Source organism: Orussus abietinus, unplaced genomic scaffold (genome assembly GCF_000612105.2).
Source record: "Orussus abietinus isolate OABI.00-Male unplaced genomic scaffold, Oabi_2.0 scaffold145, whole genome shotgun sequence".
In the NCBI taxonomy this organism is placed as follows: Eukaryota; Metazoa; Arthropoda; class Insecta; order Hymenoptera; family Orussidae; genus Orussus; species Orussus abietinus.
This window is the reverse complement of record NW_019394300.1, coordinates 213,103-231,228: the sequence shown is the minus strand read 5'-3', so window position 1 is coordinate 231,228 and position 18,126 is coordinate 213,103. Positions and strand designations below refer to the sequence as shown.

Genomic DNA, 18,126 nt, shown 5'->3' with positions numbered 1-18,126 from the left:
AAGTTTGAAACAATTCGGTATACTCAGGTTGGAGGTTTTACAAATATTTCAAATGTCTGGTAAATATTTACAAAATGTACGATATTCGTTAAATATGTAAAAAATATAAGACAAATATTTTGTACTACCAGGGTAGTACCTGACAATAAAAAATAGACACTAATTCATTAAAAGGTACGTTATACTTATAATTTCATTAAAATATAAGAATTATTCGACAGAAAAGTATCGTTTTCTTCAATTTACGATTCTTCAGATTACGATTATTCAAGATGGTGTAACAGGTAATTATAGTTGTCGCCATTTTGCATCAGTAAACTTATCATGTCTCTCTTTATCGCTTAGCATGTAAACGTTAAATATATCGTTTTAGCTACATTAAAGACCACATTTAAATTGCAATTTCTCGAGAATGTAAAATTATTTCATTTTTCAAATTCTTCATTATATAATTATATTTAATCCCTAACGCACGCGTATCTCGTAAAGCTAAAGTCATGCTCATGAGACGCGAAATTCGCGTAAGGTGATGCGATAACTGCTATTTGCCGACCGAGTTTTAACGCATTATCGATATGCACTCGACTCTGCACCTGGAGCACAAAATTGACTCAGATTGTATTATGTAAACATTTACGTACCCTACACGATCCGGCGACCGAGAACGGCGCATTGTTTAAGAAAATATTTTTATTCGGTCTCGGTTTATCATACGATACTTCCAATATGGCGTCACAACCTGCTGGACACGCGGCACGTTTTATTGTTATTAAACATTCCTCGGAAGTACTGACGTGAATAGTGACGCGAACCATTTGTAGAGCGACAGATCTTGCAACAAAAGCAATGGAATTCGATCGTATGGGTAAACGGACATGTTAAATGAAATTCTTTGGGATTTCTCATCGCTTTGTGACTCTTGTTTCGATTTTATACGCTTACGCGTGTACTTGGCGTGAAACTCCGTCGAGTTTTTGATACATAGGTTATCGTTGCCATTTCTCTTTCATAAATTTGCCACTATGAAATGCTGCAATTTGGTAGTTCTGTTAAACATAACCTGGAAAAACCATCTGCAATATGACTGCAAAGGGGACAGAGAGGGACACAGGCAGAAATGTCAAACCTTACACGTAATGGTTCACATTGAAACAATGTTGTTTTTATGAATTAATTTTCCATGGACTGCATTCTTTATCTTTGAAGTTTCATTTCCAACGCACGTGGCGGCCACTCGCCGACTTCTTTTTTTAATACGTAAATTTCAAAACTGAACATATTTATGGACCACTCTGTATCATAAAAACGAATGTGGAAGGTAAACGCGCAAAACGATTCGAGTCAACATTTGCTCCAAAGGCGTCGAGATTATTGCACATGCGCACTCGGAGTGATCTCCACGGAAATTTGGTTGTTTTCAGACCTGGACTCCATTCTGGAATTCATATGATGAACTTTCACATGCCAAATTGTCGGCTTCGTATACGACTTTAAAATGTTCATCAACGACGCGACTTTGCAACAATGCCAAATTGTTCATGCGAAAAAATTACTATGAATTTAAGAATATGAATCCTGGGACCCGATTCTCGAGTTCATACGGATTTTTCCTGCATAAGTAATGTGCATTGTTGCAAAGTTGATCAACATTTGAATGTTGTATACGAAACTGTCAATTTTGCATCCGAAAGTTGATCGTATGAACTCGAAAGTATTTTTTACTTCATCCGAATATTTTCGTATGAAAAATTTGACATTGTTGCAAAGTCAACATTGGTCAACATTTGAAAGTCGTATACGAAACTGTCAATTTTACATCCGAAAGTCGATCGTATGAACTCGAGAGTATTTTTACTTCACACGAATCTTTTCGCAGGAAAAATTTGACATTGTTGCAAAGTCAATATTGGTCAACATTTGAAAGTCATACGAAACTGTCAATTTTTACATCCGAAAGTCGATCGTATGAACCCGAGAGTATTTTTACTTCATATGAATCGCTTCGCATAAAAAAATTTGACATTGTCAACACTGGTCAACATTTGAAAGTCGTATATGAAACTGTCAATTTCGCTTGCGAAAGTTGATCGCATGAACTCGAGAATAGGGTTCCTGGGAAGAAGACCGTGATTCTATTATTTCAAGTAGTTTTGAGCATCGATTGTCAATTGTAATAGACACTTGCAGCAAAACGCGTTCGGCAAATAAGGTGTTTCACACCGCCTGAAGTGCGCTATGTACCTTACCCATCACATGTTCATTTCCTTCCATTCCGAGTTAAACAAACCAGCCGAAGAGCACGAAACGATAATTTTTTCCGCGCGATAAAGTCATTCTTCTCGAAAATCCTTGCATAGATGTTTTCTACTCGAAAAGCGTACATCTCTCGGCCATTTTGTATATTAAAAATGCTATTAAAATCCTGTTTTGTCTTCACACAAATTCAAAGAAGAAAAAATGGTTACATCATTTCTTTTCTCAAACGTATATTCCTGCCTCTCTGTAGAATTAACATTTATATGATACGTTAAAGTATCAATAATTATTTCCTTAAAACCTTCGGTTATAATTTTGTATTATTTTTAAAATACTATTAAAATTCTGTTTTACATATTTGCTTACAAAATCAAAAAAAAGAAAAACAGGACTGATTAGATTTTAGTTATCGCCTCGATGCGCGTTAAAGATTCAATCATCGGTATTTCTACGTAATCGCTTTGTGTGCTGTTATCATTGAAAAATGACGAGACACGTGATATTCCTGCTCCCCAGGGAGTTTTCCAAATACAGATAATCACTACTGATAATTGGCTGGTTGTGTACGGCTAAGCGTTGAGTAAAGAGAGAAAGGTTGGATGGGTAGATGACTACTTGCAATTAAGGTGAAGTGAAACACGTCGAGAAATTTGATTAACGTCGGTGAAAAAGATTTTTCTAAATACCTACGTTGCCATCGTTCGTTTTTATATCGACTGCTGTGTCGAATTATATTGAGTATTGTTCTAAATGGCATACTCCATCTGTAGTTTTCGTACAATAAATATATAGAAATCGAAGTAAAACTCCATAAATCCCCTGGATTCATGGTTTCTGAGGCCCTAATTGACTGCGGAGGGACCCCCTGCGCCTTTTCTACGATTTCGGTGTGCCGAATAGTTTCATACTTTACAACGTGGAGCCTATAAGGAAGGTCCTGACCCTCATGAAAATTCACTTTTATACATTTTGAAAATATCCATAAACAAATTTTTAAAAAATTGAATTTTTAAGGGCGTCAGGATCTTCCTTATAGCCTTGATATTCACATTGTCAAGTTTGAAACGAGTCGGTGCATCCAATTTGGAGGAAAGTTTCATAAACGAGACCTCTTCGACGCCGCTTTCGCATCGCCTTAACTGGAAGAAGGAACTCATCGACGAGGGACCATGGGACCAGTTTGAACGATTCCTTCGAACGTGGAAGGATGATTTCCACCCGCGAGAGATGTTTGCTCTCGATATGAAGAAGGGAGGGAAAATTAGAGCGCGGTCCACGAGGTGTCATTTATCGGCGCTGTCGAGTCATCGTGGATACTTGCACTTGTGGTATATTTAGAGTATATGTAACTTTGAACGGTGGGGATTCCATCCTAATCGGCGACATACGTAGATCGCGTGAAGAGTCACTGACGGGCACGTGAGACGAGCCTCCGCGTCTGCCTTCGACTGCCGCCCCGCCGGCTGATCGCGAGACCGCGCATGCGCAGTAATCCGGACGACCTCCGTCACGACCACCCTTGAATCAACATTGACTTAATTAATATTTGTCATCACGGTATTATTTAAAGCGATTCGAAAGTGGCATCAGTGAGCCCAGTTTATGAAACTTTCCTCTGAACTGCGTATACCAAGTCGTTTTAAATTTTACAGAGTAAATGTAAAGGCTATAAGGAAGGTCTTGACCCTCATGAAATTACATTTTTTATAACAAATTTGTAACAAATTGAAATTTCATGAGTTTCAGGACCTTTCTTATACCCCCCGGATTTATATTGTAAAGTTTGAAACAATTCGGTATACTCAGGTTGGAGAAAAGTTTCATAAACGAGGCCTCTTCGACGACACTTTCGCATCGCCTTAAGGTGATGCTATAGTGAGGTATAAGGAAGATCCTTGCGCCTTTAAAAATTCAATTTTTTACAAATTTGTTTATGGATACTGTCAAAATGTATAAAAATAAATTTTCATGAGGGTCAGGACTTTTCTTATAGCCTCCATGTCCACGTTGTAAAGTATGAAATTATTCGGTACACCGAAATCGTAAAAAAGTTTCATGAACAAACGTCTTTTCGTATGCCACTTTCGCACCCCCTTAAGGTTCCAAAGTAAATCGGAGGAATCTATTTGCTTTAGTATTCACTTGTAGTATATTAATATAATATGTTGGAACGTATTGTTCATGACATTATCCCAACGTCCCCAAAATAATGAGACTGCGCATTCTAGGTGCGCATGCGTGGTAATTCCGAAAATCCCCCGTGACGACCGCCCTTAAATCAACATTGACTTAATTAATATTTGTCATCGCGGTATTATTTAAGGATTGAAAGTAAATCCGAGAAGTCTAGTTACCTTCATATTTATTTGCGGTATATTGATATATGTTGAAACATATTGTTAATGATCTTATTTCAACGTTACCGGACTGAGAGAAAAATGTAGTTAAATTACCTATTTCTTTAACTATTTTTCATAGTTCAAAAAGGACTAAGATACTTTTTCTAATAAGATTAATTTTTTTTCTGAACTAGTAACGGTTACTATAGTCTTGTACTTTTTGGAAATAGTAAAATTAACTATTCTACATTTACTGTACTTTTCTAGGAAGAATAACGAAAATTTCCTTGACATCCCAATTTGGATGTTTAAAACTTTGAAAATGTGTGGGAGGCTCATAAAAACTCCTATAAGAATTGGCTTGATCTTTTGGCTTTCTTTCAAGAAAAAAAAAACAGAAAACTACAAATGACTCCCAAACTAAAGTCATTTATTTTGGACTTGGTTTTATTGAGCTATTAACGAAAATATTGCGAATGTCATCCCGTTGTCATAAAATAGTGATAAAGAAATCCGCGGATAAGTTTAACGTGCATGACTCACGCTTACGAAGATTGTCATAAAATTGAAAGCGAAATGAGGCCTTTAGCCGCAATTCAAGGTTCTGCGAATATTCCCAATGCTGGATTAATGTCACCCAAATCGTTAAGTAAACCCTCCTTTTTCTTTTTGATTTAAACGCTATCGAAGATAAGACTTGATAACGGATAGTTATGGAGGTATATCGTAAACTGGTGGTTTAAGAGATGCATTTCAAAATCACCACCAATCGTACGTTCTTTCTTTTACATTTTTTATATATGAATATCTGTGAAGCCATTTCGGCATTTCGTATTTTTTTTTTTGTACTTTCGATTACACTGGCAGTAAACAATATACTTTATGGTACGTTATTTCGTTTACATTTTTTATATATATATTAATATTTGTGAAGCCACTTCGGCATTTCGTATTTTTTTTATTGTACTTTTGATTACATGGACAGTAAACAATATACTTTATGGTACGTTCTATCTTTTATATCTTTTTTATATATCAACATCTGTGAAGCCATTTCGGCATTTCGTATTTTTTTTTTTTGTACTTTCGATTACATGGGCAGTAAACAATATACTTCATGGTACGTTCTATCTTTTATATCTTTTTTATATATCAACATCTGTGAAGCCATTTCGGCATTTCGTATTTTTTTTTGTACTTTCGATTACACGGACAGTAAACAATATAATTTATGGGAAAACCGTTTTTAGGTTAGCACTTATGGATACCCTCTATTCGACGTTTCCTTATCAGAGAGTAGTAATATAAATTGTGCATCCATTTTCCTTTGTGTTAAGGCAATGTACAATTATTCGTTTTACATCAGAATTAATTGCCACTTCTGTTTGTCGATAAGCTTCCTGACGCGTAGAAATAAAACAACGCTCTCACAAGTTCATAAGGAACGCCTTTATACAAATTTAATCTAATTTAATTTTATAATGTACGTACGTAAGTTTTTATTTGGCGCGAAGTTCTACCGAGTCTCCTGATAGAATAACCCTTTCACATCACCTTAAAACACAAGAGAACGATTCGAGGACTAACAGGAAAAAGGTGTTAAACGAAGTTTTCGAAATTCTCGTACAAAAAAAAGCGTAACGCATTAAGATAGCGCTAATGTTTAATAAAAGAAGACATAAACACTAAAGAATACCAATTGGAACGAAATGCCAAAGAAGAAGATTCGCTTTCTTGGGAATCTCGGTTCGCGAAGCACCTGGCGATTCACATCACGTCCCATATCTCGACATCCACCCTGCAGCAGTTTTACATCAGAATATCAGCCGCAGTAATCCAGTAATGCCTGCCTTTAACCCGTAAGTATGCTGTAAAAGTGGCAGAGGTAGCCATTATCCAATCGCTTTTTTCCAGGCTTCCGTGTCTTCGAGTGCATAACTGATCGTGTAATGCCACTTTTGCCAGCATAAGGAAGCGAATGCACATCTATAAACGCATCCACGTGAGCCAGAACGCGAGTAAAGTCGAATCGAAATCGCGAGGGGGAAAGCGCCGGCCGCCATGTTTTTCTTTCCGGCAGCCATGTTGGTTTTCTTTCTGACCGCCACCGCGAGCTTCCCCGCGGCTTCCCATGAGAAGAATACGGATTTGTTCGATTTCACTGTCGACATCGTGTCGGTATTTTCGCCCGTGAAGGTAACCTCGTTTCTATGTGTGGACCAAGGCAAGTTTTTTTCCGCGACGACGCAAAGTACTTCCGGCTTGGAATTACGAGAGCGGTGCTCTACTTTATCGACCGAGCCGTGAAATCGGTTCCGGATAAACGCAGGCATAAATTAAATGTAATGTGCTTTGTAAAATAATTTTTTAAGACTAAGATAAAAAACAAAAGAAAAGATCACTAATTGCCGGGACGTCATTTTAGACTTTTGTTTTTTCACAATTCCCGAAATTCCGGCGAAATGTGCTTCAACTTGAAAGGTAGAATTCTTTGCACCCTAGCGAAATAAATAAACATATATCGTGTCATAATATTGGGCTCGTCATTCCGTAGATAAAATATAAATGCGAAGAACACGGTTTATGACTTGAAATTTCGAAAAGTTCATGTGCATCTTTATTCCTATTTCAAATCACTTAAGGTGATATGACAGGGTTATTCTAGATATATAAAATGTCAAAATATTTATAAAACTTTTAAAACTCCAAACTGGATGCTTCGATGGAAACATCAGCATGTGATTATGGAGGCCTTAAAAAAGTACGTGGTGCTCGTGAAATTTCATTTTTGATAAAAAAAAGTGTCTTATTTAGCCCAGAGTTGAACCAAGAATACATATTTTTTAATGAAATTTCATCAAAACCACGTTCTTCCTAAGGACCCCATAATCATGTGTTAAAGTTTCAAATGACTCGATGCATCTAGTTTGGAGACAAGTTTTAGAAATATTTTGACGTTTCATGTGTATAAAATGACCATTTCATACCATCTTAAGGGGATGTCAAAGTGGCATCCGAAAGTCAAGTAAATCGTTCATGAACCTTTTCTACAAACAGGGTGTACCGAATCGTAATTAACAACGTGATGATGATGGCTATAAGGAAAGTCCTGACCCTCATGAAATTTCATTTTTTATAAAAAATGTTTTAAAAATTCTTCGTAGATATTTAAAAAAATTGTTATAAAAAATGAACTTTCATAAGTGTCAGGACTTTCCTTACAGTCTCCACGTTCACGTTGTCAAGTGTGAAATGATTCGGTACACCTGGTTCGGAAAAAAGTTTCATGAACGATTGACTCTTTAGATGACTTTGGAACTTTTAATCCACCCTTTTCTACGGTAGAGGGCGATCGGCGTTACATATTTTGGACATTGTTTGAACATTGTCGACCTTTCAGATGAGGCCTTGGAATTGTCAAGGCGAATGTCGAGAAGGCACGTCGCGCATAATTTTCGGTTCTCCTTCGAGGGAATCGGCGAGAATATCTCCGATGAAATTCGTCACCAAGCGTTGTTCATCCTCGACCTTAATTGTCCAGGTGCTGACGTCGCTCTGAGAGAGGTTCTCCAATTCCTTTCATTTCGATACGCGAGTCTCAAGATAAATCGAGTTATCGCACTTTCGCGATCGGTTTCCGAAGTTCTAGTACAGAATAATATATAAATATTTTTTCGTTATGTTTGCTAAACATCTCAAGCGACAGATTTTTTAAGATGTCTCGTAGATTTCATTGGAAGATATCTAAAATGGTATGATTTTATCCCATGAAGTGTCCGATAATAATCGTGAAGTAAAAAGTATATTTTTATTATACGTTCATAAATTAAAAAATATAATTTCTATATGTTTATAAATTATTGAAACTAAATATGTCATTGAGATCTTCAACAAATATTTCAGATATCTTCGAACGAAATCTACAAGACGTTTAAACAATTTTTTGGCGCCTAAGATAATTAGCAAAGATTACAAAAAAATATTTATAAATTATTCTCGGCTGCTAGGGAAATGTTAAACGATATTCATGTTACATAACTGTAACGGCAGTTTAATTAATGTAAAATAGAAGCTAACCTAACATTGAATATGTGGAATGAATAAACATTAAAACGAGGAAAACACGTTACACTGTTTCTTAACGTGCATTCCCTTGCTTCGTGTTTACCGAGATTTCCTCAAGTGCCGATCTCAAGACTTTCCTCGAGTGAATCCCTGGACATTTTATACACGACAAAGGGAAAGATCTTATCGATTTACGTGACAAACCAGCAAATACAATTCTAATCCCGTTAATTTAATCCAGGCTAGCAAGAAGAGAGCGTTCGTCGCCCCGTTGAAGTGGCTGGGGCTTCAAGATATAAAACCATCGAGGAACAATTCCGATCTTGCAATGAGAAAAAAAGAGCTGGTAAACTAAACAACTTAATCCTCTTAAACCCATTTTTCCTAAAGGAACGCAATTTATAGTTTGATTTACCATCAATTAGTACCAGCAACTATTTTTTAATAGCTGAGCACCCTCCTGGCTTTTGTACGAATTTTGTAGGAACGGTAAGAATATTTACCGTTTTCAAATAGTGAGGTTACCTTTTAAATAATCTCAACTCTCGTTGCAAAATGTTGTTTACTCTATTTTTAGTAGCTGCAACGATATTACTGGTACAACCGTTTAACATTGCGGTTTGGTTAAATCAATTTTCAATTTATCCGGAATGTTACCAAAAATTTTCTTCAAGTTAGTTTTGACGGCACCGATAGATGGCGAAGCTTTCTCGCAAATGACTCGGATTGCTCGTTTGCATATAAGATACTCCTTTATTCCTGACTGATGCTAAAACATGCGAGAATGTCAACAGGTCGAACATAATAAATTCAATGAATGTCAATAATTACAAAAAATGATTTTTGGAAGAAGATTGAACGATCAACGGAGTTATTCGCAACGGTTAATAATAATACCTGGGCACGTAAAATATAAGACAATATATCAGTTACATTAACGATAATAAAGTGAAATTTGGCCATATAAATATTAAAAAATTTTGTTATTGGTCCTAGGAAAAAGTATAATATAAACGTGGAATAGTTCTTTTTATTCCTCCCAAAAGGTGAACAAATATAGTAACCGTTCCTAGATTTCCTAGTTCACAAAAAAAAAGTTAATTTTAATATTGTCCGAGTCTTTTTTCAACTACGAAAACTAGATATAAAATAATTAATTTAACTAGATTTTTCTCTCAGGACGAAGACGACAAATCACGGAACGAGAGAATCGGGAAGATATTTTCCGGTTGCAACATTTTGCCCGACAGCGAAGTGGTCATCGGTCAAAACACTCGAGAGGGATTCGTAAATTTGATTTCTATATATCGGCTGACCGTAGGAGGGGAAATAATTTTCGAAAATTACGGAAACTGGACTCGGGAAAATGGCGTGAATCTCTCCTCGACGCACGTCGCCTCGAGACGAAGAAAGGACCTTCGTGGGACACTCTTGAAGTCCTGCCTAGTGGTAGGACTTTTTTTTATCAATATCGCCTTTTATCATTCACGCGATTCCAGGATTGGATAGGTATAATACAGCAATATCAGAACACCGTATGGAGACTGGCCACAAAATTCTATTCGAAAGCACGTCAATCATAGCCAAAGTTTCCAACTTCTTCCGCAGAAAACATCGAGAAGCAACAGAAATCCAAAAAAATCCCAATAACATAAATCACTACAGAGGATATAAAGTGAATCCCATTTAAAATACTCTTTTCCGGCTTTTTTCAAAATTTAATTGGTCAATCAAATTTCTCAAACCCGGATTGGTCGACCCCCCACCTGGCGTCCCCGGATTGGGCGCCTCCCCTCCACCAGGCAATCCGAACCGACCAATCAGGACGCACCTCGACTCTATAAGAGGGGACTCCCCAAGAACGAGGACACTTTTCATCAGGGTCTGCCCTGATGGAACGAACTGCAACGTTTGCGAAACGTCGGCCCTCTGGCGACAATGGACGCGGGTCACTCCCGAAAGCCTCAAAAAATTTGAGGAACAACTCTGACCGCGGAAGCTTAAAATCTTTAATTCATTATTCCTTAAAATATTTACGTGTTTACTATGTGCTAAAAGACGTCTATAACGTAGCGAATGACATATATCGTCCGTCTGCGACATCCTCCGTATTGAAAACGTAATTTACTAATTTTCTAGGATTTTTTATGGTAAACTACTTGGTTTCCGTAATATATGTCAAGAACCTCGAAAAACGCGAAATTATCCAACCCTTTCTCGAGTCTTTGACGCCTCTATGCAAGATGGCCGACTCGTTTTTACAAGGCTTCTAATGAGAAATTTTTTAACTCTACCCTCTGCTTCGTTTTAAAGAAATTTCTGAAAACTTGTCTGTCAAATAACGATGAATTTTAGGCCGTTGCAGTTCGTGGTAAATGTCATTCATTTTTACGGAATACTCACCGGGAATTTCACACGATTTCCTCTTCCCTGACGTCACGATTCAACATGGCTGACTTTGTTGGTTTGCATAAAGTAAAACTCGGTATATTCTGAAATAAAAAATGTATGAGGTCACTTCCGTAACCACTGGTAAATATTTAATACCGTTATTATATTACCTAATATCTCACTTGGGCATGAAAATAAATAAAATCGCTCATCATTCGACAGGACGAATTCCTCGGTCAAATGTATTTGGCTCGAAACTCTACCGACTTTCTTGATCCTAAAACTATGAGAGACAGATGATATTCTCGAGGTCTTTCTGGGCATGCGCATAAATATTTATAAAAATGTTAGATTTTAACCATACATGGTTTGCAACTTTCCCGGTGGATGCATTATCGTATAGAATTATTGCAAAATGAAGTAGGCAAACGTCCTCTTCATGCTCTTCATTTCTAATATACGCTTGTTACAATAATTGTCAAAAGATAATTTTTTACGAAATCTTCTCAAATGACAACTAGAAATACTGGAGTGTATCACAAATAGGTATATAAAATAAAGATTAAACCGTCTGTATTGAGATAGGCTATCACTGATCAAGTAATAACGAATGATGGATTGCTTTTTTAATCGATTCTAAATATCGATCTGGAGTATGAAAAGATTATCGCATGAGAAGGTCACATCGATTTGCTGAAATATGTACTTTGTCGACAAAAATAGTTTTCCTTTTTCAGTCGATAATATTGAGTTGAACAATTATGAAGAAAGGAATAATTATAAATGCCAGATTGAATGAAATAAATAATACCTGAATGCTACACATTCTTTTCGTTATTTAAATGTACAATATAATATATAAATGACAATTATGTGATTGTGCTAGAATTTTAATTGAATGTAATATAATTTTGAATCGTCATGCAAAATATGTTGAGAAAAATTGCGTCGGTGTACCGAAAGTAAATTGAATATTGTACTTCTTCTCGAGCATATAAATATAGGATATTATAATGTATAGAATATAAATATACAAAACAGTTTAACTAAATTGTCGAAAATGTGTGGTGTTAGATTTACCAGATTTTCAAAACATGTGCAGCATCTTAACTTTATTATGATTTAAACTTCTAACATGTAATTCCTGTTAGTCGAGCATAATTTGAGTGGATAAAATGAGCACGAAAGAATCCGTATTCATTTTACAGATCACAAATCCAGACACCATACATCACCTGACGGACTACCACGACAAGCATATCGACACAATTACAAAAGCAAATTATCCACTAGTTATGCACATGATCGGTGCAATGAACGCAACGTAGGTACCCAAGGATCATAAACTGCGTTAAAATTATTGATGCCTTCGCCAAATAATCCACATAAGTAACATACCTCTGAAAGATTTGTTCCAAACTACATAACCTCTCACCAGCACTTATTTTCTCTATGAAACAAGATATACATTTTCACATTGTGCAGCATAGAGTTCAAGGAAACAGACACTTGGGGATACCAGAACAGAAATGGTTCTTGGAACGGTATGATCGGAATGCTGGCTCGCAGAGAAATTGACATCGGTGGCACTACAACCTTCTTCACCAAGGAGCGTCTTGGAGTAGTTCAATACATCTCCCTTTACACTTCGAGCCGGTAGGCGATCGTAATTCTTCATGCACTTTTATATTTACCTTCTGAGTTCCTAAAACACGTACTGCACTAATTCACATACTGCATCGTAGTACAGGATTCATATTCCGTCGACCACCACTGTCCTTTGTGAGCAACATCTTCACTCTACCCTTCCATCGATCGGTGTGGATGGCCATCACAGGATTCCTGATACTAGTCTTCGGAGCGCTCTATGTGGCTCTACGATGGGAATGGAAGCAGACCTTTTCAGAGGAAGTGAACGAGTCATATAGGTTTGGCGGTCTCTTCCCATCGTCCTGGAGTGACAATTTGCTCATCATTGTCGGAGTAGTTTCTCAGCAGGGCTGTTGGTACGAGCCCAGGATTCTGTCGGCACGAATCATTCTTCTGATGCTTCTCATAGCTGTTCTGAGCCTGTACACTTCCTACACGGCAAAAATCGTCGCGATCCTGCAGTCCACTACGGACTCCATAATCACATTGAAGGACCTCTTGGACAGTCCGTTGAAATTGGGAGCTCATGACACGGTGTACAATCGACATTACTTCAAGGTACTTCTCAACTCGCTAAAGTATAAGAATATAAAAGGTTCTCCACCCTTGCAAGAAAAAGTGTTTGTGGGTTTAAAATCTTTAGAGGCAAATTAACTACAGGAAAAATCTTAAAGAATGCTTAAAGTAACGATTTCAATGTCACAAGTTTTTAAACTAGTATATTAACCATAAGTTTATCCAAATAATTCAAAATATAATTTATACAATACTGTATACATTTCTGGGAGTAAAAATCTAGGCTCTTGAAAGGAAAATAATTCTATAAGTCAAGAAAGTTATTAAAAAAGTTATGACTGGAGACCTTAGAGTATACTGAAAATGAGTAAAAAAATGATCTTTTAATTAGGACTATGTAATTCTCACTATCATATCACTATTTTAATAAATAATCATACTTCTATTTGACTTCTTCGATGGTGTTCCAGAAAACGTGGATCACAGCTCTTAAATGATAACACCGATTCAATCCTAACCTACAACTGTCAAACTCGTCGTCCTCTTCCGTAGACTTTCCAGGATCCTGTGAGGAAAGCCATTTACGAGGAGAAAATCGCGCCAAAGGGTCGAAAGTCATCTTGGCTGACAATGGAGGAGGGCATTAACCGAATCAGGCAAGGACTCTTTGCCTTCCACATAGAGTTCGGCCCTGGCTACATGGTGGTGCAGGACACGTTCCAGGAGGACGAGAAGTGCGGCTTCCAGGAAATGGACTACATGAATGTCATCTATCCTTTACTGGCCGTCCAGTATCAATCTCCGTACCTGGAGATCATAAAAATCCAGTGCGCAGGATGTTATTTGTTTTAAATGCATTGCAGCAGTTCTTCAGCAATCTGAATAATGGATTTGTCGTGTTGCAGGGCCTTCAAAGTCCGCGAGAATGGCCTCCAGCAGCGTGAGATGTCCAGGCTGTACACGAAGAGACCCGAATGCCACGATAACATGAGTTTTCTAAGTGTCAGCTTAATTGAAAGTTATGGGGCCTTCGTTGCTCTCAGTGCTGGTCTCTTGCTATCTGTTGCCATCTTGATTTTGGAAATATTGTGGCAGAAAAGGTACTTCAAAGCAATTTCTTAATGTTTTCATTGTTGATCATGGGTCATAATGGAAGAATTTGACATTATGAAGTTTGTTTCCTATTTATTAGTTTGCCGATATCTTTATTTCTGATTGTTTTTTAAGTTACTTCAAAGATGGTTTAAGGAACATTCAAAACATTATACTAACTCGGGAAAATCGTAAAAAAAAATTAGATCAAAGTATAAGAATATTAAATTTATAAACATTAGGTAAAAAAGAAGAACAAAAGCTTCTGTGATTTTCATAATAAATTTTGTAACGAAAACATTTAAATAGTTAAAAACTATATCACAAAACATGTTTTTTTCTCAGAATAAGTAAAAACATCCGTAAATATTTTTGTTATATGCCGATTAATTACATACAATTTTTTAATGAAGCTATGGTCAAAATGTACAGTTTTAAATCATTTCTTTTACTAATGCAATATCAGTAACGTTACTTTATAAAGTCTTTAATCATCTCTTAAAGTTATAAATGTAGACGTTTCCTTATACGAAAAATTATTTAACATAATAACATTATCAGAATTAGTCATGTTCATTAGCATTAACTACAATGTTAATTTATTGCTCATTAAAATAAAACAAATGGATCCACACAGTTATTGAAGGTATTATTGGGTCGCAACATAAACATGTTTGGTTACAAGTGTTAACAAATTCTAATTCTAACCTATGTTACGACCCAATACATAAATAATAAACATAAATCACCTTTTACCAATAGAGACCATTAATTGTTGTATCTTTCTAGACAAAATCTTATCGAGAGAACCAGCAGAAAATGGAACAACGCTTTAAAAGATTTTTAATGCATCGAACTGCAGAGCACGTAATGAAAGAAATGCAAAATCCACCCTTCGACCACTCTTCTCAGTTTATTTAAATTAGATACTATTTTTACCTTTTCTGAAGGTAGTTAGATCTTTGCTGGCAGGAAATGCTGGTAATAATCCTTAGTAAAATCCAACATGAGGTCTTGAGTACACTCAGGCAGATCTTCTACACACACGGCAGGATTTCCAGAAAAACGAGTGAAGGAAGGTATCACAGTCTCCGGAGGCACCACGGCACCATCCTCTATGTAGCTACAATCTTTCAGAATGCATCTCCTTCCCTAAAACAGTTATCGATGCATAAAAAAACAACCTGTACTACTCTGTCAAAAATATAAATAAGTACTCACAATTACTGCATTTTTTCCTATATATACGTAAGAGCCAACTACAGCTGCGTTGACAACGGCACGTTCCCCCACGAAGACGTGGTCTCCCATCTGGAGAGGGAAGAAAGCAATCCTGAAAACAATTACGATATATTTAAGAAATTTAAATTACTTAAAGTACCTCCTTTGCTTAATGGCCATCTAATTTAATTCAGATATAAAAACTAAATCGGATGATATTAACAAAATTTAATCATTACACCAGTAATCATAGTTAGATCGTATGCATATCTGGTTATAAACAAAACAGATTTGAAAGAGAAGAAATAGTCTGTTTTTTCACTCTTTCTCTTAATGTGAAACCCTTACGGAACAAATTATGATAGCCTATTTAACAGGATAAAGCGAGAAATACAGTGAGAAAGGATAATCCTTCTGTCTGTTGTCTTTGCAAGAATATCAAGGAAATATCTGGGTTTGCAAACCGATACATATCCTATGTCCATTGAATATATTTACCCCTTGCTGAATTTCTTAAAAGGCGGTCGGATAACAACATTCTTGCTAATAATGCAATATCTCCCAGTCCTGACACTGGCGAGGTCCCCTCGAATTATGGCATCGGACTGAACGATGACTTTTCCATGCAAAACGATATTCTGCGAGCCACATAGAACAGTCTGCCTGCTGACTTTATTCCCCGACGCCTGAAACATCAAGATCGAGGTTATGTTTCTGGTTCTTTGAATCAATACCTTCTCAATAAATAATTCCCTCACCGTCTCCACGTACTCCGCTTTATTGTAGTAAATATCTGGAGGCTCCATTTACCGCGAGTTGAAGAATTCAAAATCTCCGAAAGGATATTTTAGAATAAACGAGGAACCTTCAAACTAACCTCATCGACTCGATCTATCGAACAACAGTCGTAGCTGGCCGTAGCGAGTCGTAGCATACGCCAACAGTGTCACCAATGCATGAAGTAGAGAACTCGCTAGATGGCTCGTTAAATACCGCCAGAAAACTGCTGGATTTGAAAAAATCACTAAATTACTACATGGAAAGTAAAAAATGAACAACTAAGGTGTTTTTATATATTATTTTACTTCGTGTAATAAACTCTAAATAACATTCAACAAGGAACATTGAAAAAATAATAAAAAAAAATAAACAGCATTACCCTCCCATGAAAATGACACAGAAGACACATAAAATTAAAAACTGAAATCTGTACACATAATCTCTTCATTTTCGACATTACTGCCATTATAGATAGATGTTTCATTTGTCTTTATGCTATTTAATATATCTTCGGTTACGTCAAAGTAGTAACAACATTTATTTACCCTGTTCAAATGAAAACGTATGACAAGAAGGGCGTTAAACATTTTTTATTTCACTCAATTACGTAATTTTGTTTTTATCACGTTCATTTGGCAAAATAAGTGTTCAGTGTCAGCATTAGAATGCGGCAATGTAGGCGTGGAAAAGCCAGTTTTTCTCCTAGATTTGTTTGAAATAGCTAGAATCCCCTATAGCCGTTAAATTGCAATTTCGTTTCCCTGAACAGGTTTTAAAAAAGCCAGATTTAGCGAAAAATACGCTAAATTGGCAACACTGGTAGAAGTCACAGATGGTTGATGCTCGATAGTTGGTACATTCGCCGAGAGATGGCGCAACTATAGTCTTCTTTCTATCTCTGAATCTTACGGTGCACTTTGCTTTATTCATGGTTAAAGTTCTAAATGTGGCAGTCATTTCTTTTTGAGAATTTACAAAAATATATGAATATTTATATTTTGAGATATGAAAGTACATTACGCTTTTCTCTTTTTAAATAAAAAATAACAAATCCAATTAGAAATTTGATATTAAACAGAGTTAAGTCGAAAGAATTTAAACATAAACTCAAAATTAATTATTTCTTAACAATTTTTACGTGTTTATATGTGTGCTAAAAGACGATAACCTCGCGAATACATATATCATGCATCTGTGGAATCCGCCATATTGAAAACGTAAAATTCTAAACAATTTTAAATACAAGCGCCAAATTAATTCACTGTTCTTTAAAATATTTCCGTGTTTACATATGCGCTAAAAGACGTTTATAACCTAGCAGAAGCCGTATCGTCCATCTGCGGCATTCTTCATATTGGAAACGTAATTTACTGGTTTTTTATCATTTTTTCCGGTAAACTACTTTGTTACGTAATATACATGAAAAACCTCGAAAAATGGGGAATTACGCAACTCTGCTCTAGACATAACCCGCGTATCGGAACATAAGCATTGTTTTGACGACGCATTTCCATAGCAACGCCAACGAACCCCCACGGAACAATGCTCCCAAATAAACGCGCACGATCCGCCATTCCTCCCATCGAAAAAAAAAAAAGAGTTTTGTGTTCTTTTCTCGCACAGTTCCCCGTAAAGTTTTGTTTGCGCCTAGATTTCTACTGTACGGACATGTACTGAAAGAAAAACATTGACACAAACAGCCTGTGCGATCCAGGATGAGTTCAGTTTAGAGCGAACGATCCGCGGCCATCTTGGTTTTGGTACTCCGGTTACCTTGCAATTTACGCGACTCGTGCCGCGTAATTGTTAACTAACA

At 36.5% G+C, this 18,126-nt stretch overlaps 2 protein-coding genes across 5 annotated transcripts; one reads left to right on the top strand and one right to left on the bottom strand.

Moving 5' to 3' along the window:
* Nucleotides 1-11,063: 11,063 nt before the first annotated feature.
* Nucleotides 11,064-16,498, bottom strand: LOC105694347 (dynactin subunit 5). 4 transcript variants are annotated; one of them, XR_002762458.1, is made up of 6 exons: nt 16,408-16,498; nt 16,029-16,216; nt 15,531-15,642; nt 15,249-15,461; nt 11,222-11,334; nt 11,064-11,152 (listed from the first exon to the last, which is right to left on the bottom strand). XR_002762458.1 is itself a non-coding variant. In XM_023435059.1 (5 exons), exons 1-4 carry the CDS (start codon nt 16,462-16,464, stop codon nt 15,264-15,266), a joined length of 555 nt encoding a protein of 184 aa, XP_023290827.1. In that variant the 5' UTR covers nt 16,465-16,498; the 3' UTR covers nt 11,120-11,334; nt 15,249-15,263. The 4 variants fall into 4 exon arrangements, 3 of the variants coding, with proteins under 3 accessions (XP_023290827.1, XP_023290826.1, XP_012270314.1); XM_023435059.1 differs by having other exon boundaries at nt 11,120-11,334; XM_023435058.1 differs by lacking the exons at nt 11,064-11,152; nt 11,222-11,334 and adding an exon at nt 13,905-14,024 and having other exon boundaries at nt 16,408-16,497.
* LOC105694346 (glutamate receptor ionotropic, delta-2) lies at nt 12,155-15,266 on the top strand. The gene is made up of 6 exons (XM_012414890.1): nt 12,155-12,375; nt 12,537-12,707; nt 12,797-13,259; nt 13,770-14,044; nt 14,123-14,317; nt 15,099-15,266. The coding sequence occupies exons 1-6, from the start codon at nt 12,227-12,229 to the stop codon at nt 15,154-15,156; spliced, it is 1,311 nt and encodes a 436-aa protein (XP_012270313.1). The 5' UTR covers nt 12,155-12,226; the 3' UTR covers nt 15,157-15,266.
* Nucleotides 16,499-18,126: the final 1,628 nt, after the last annotated feature.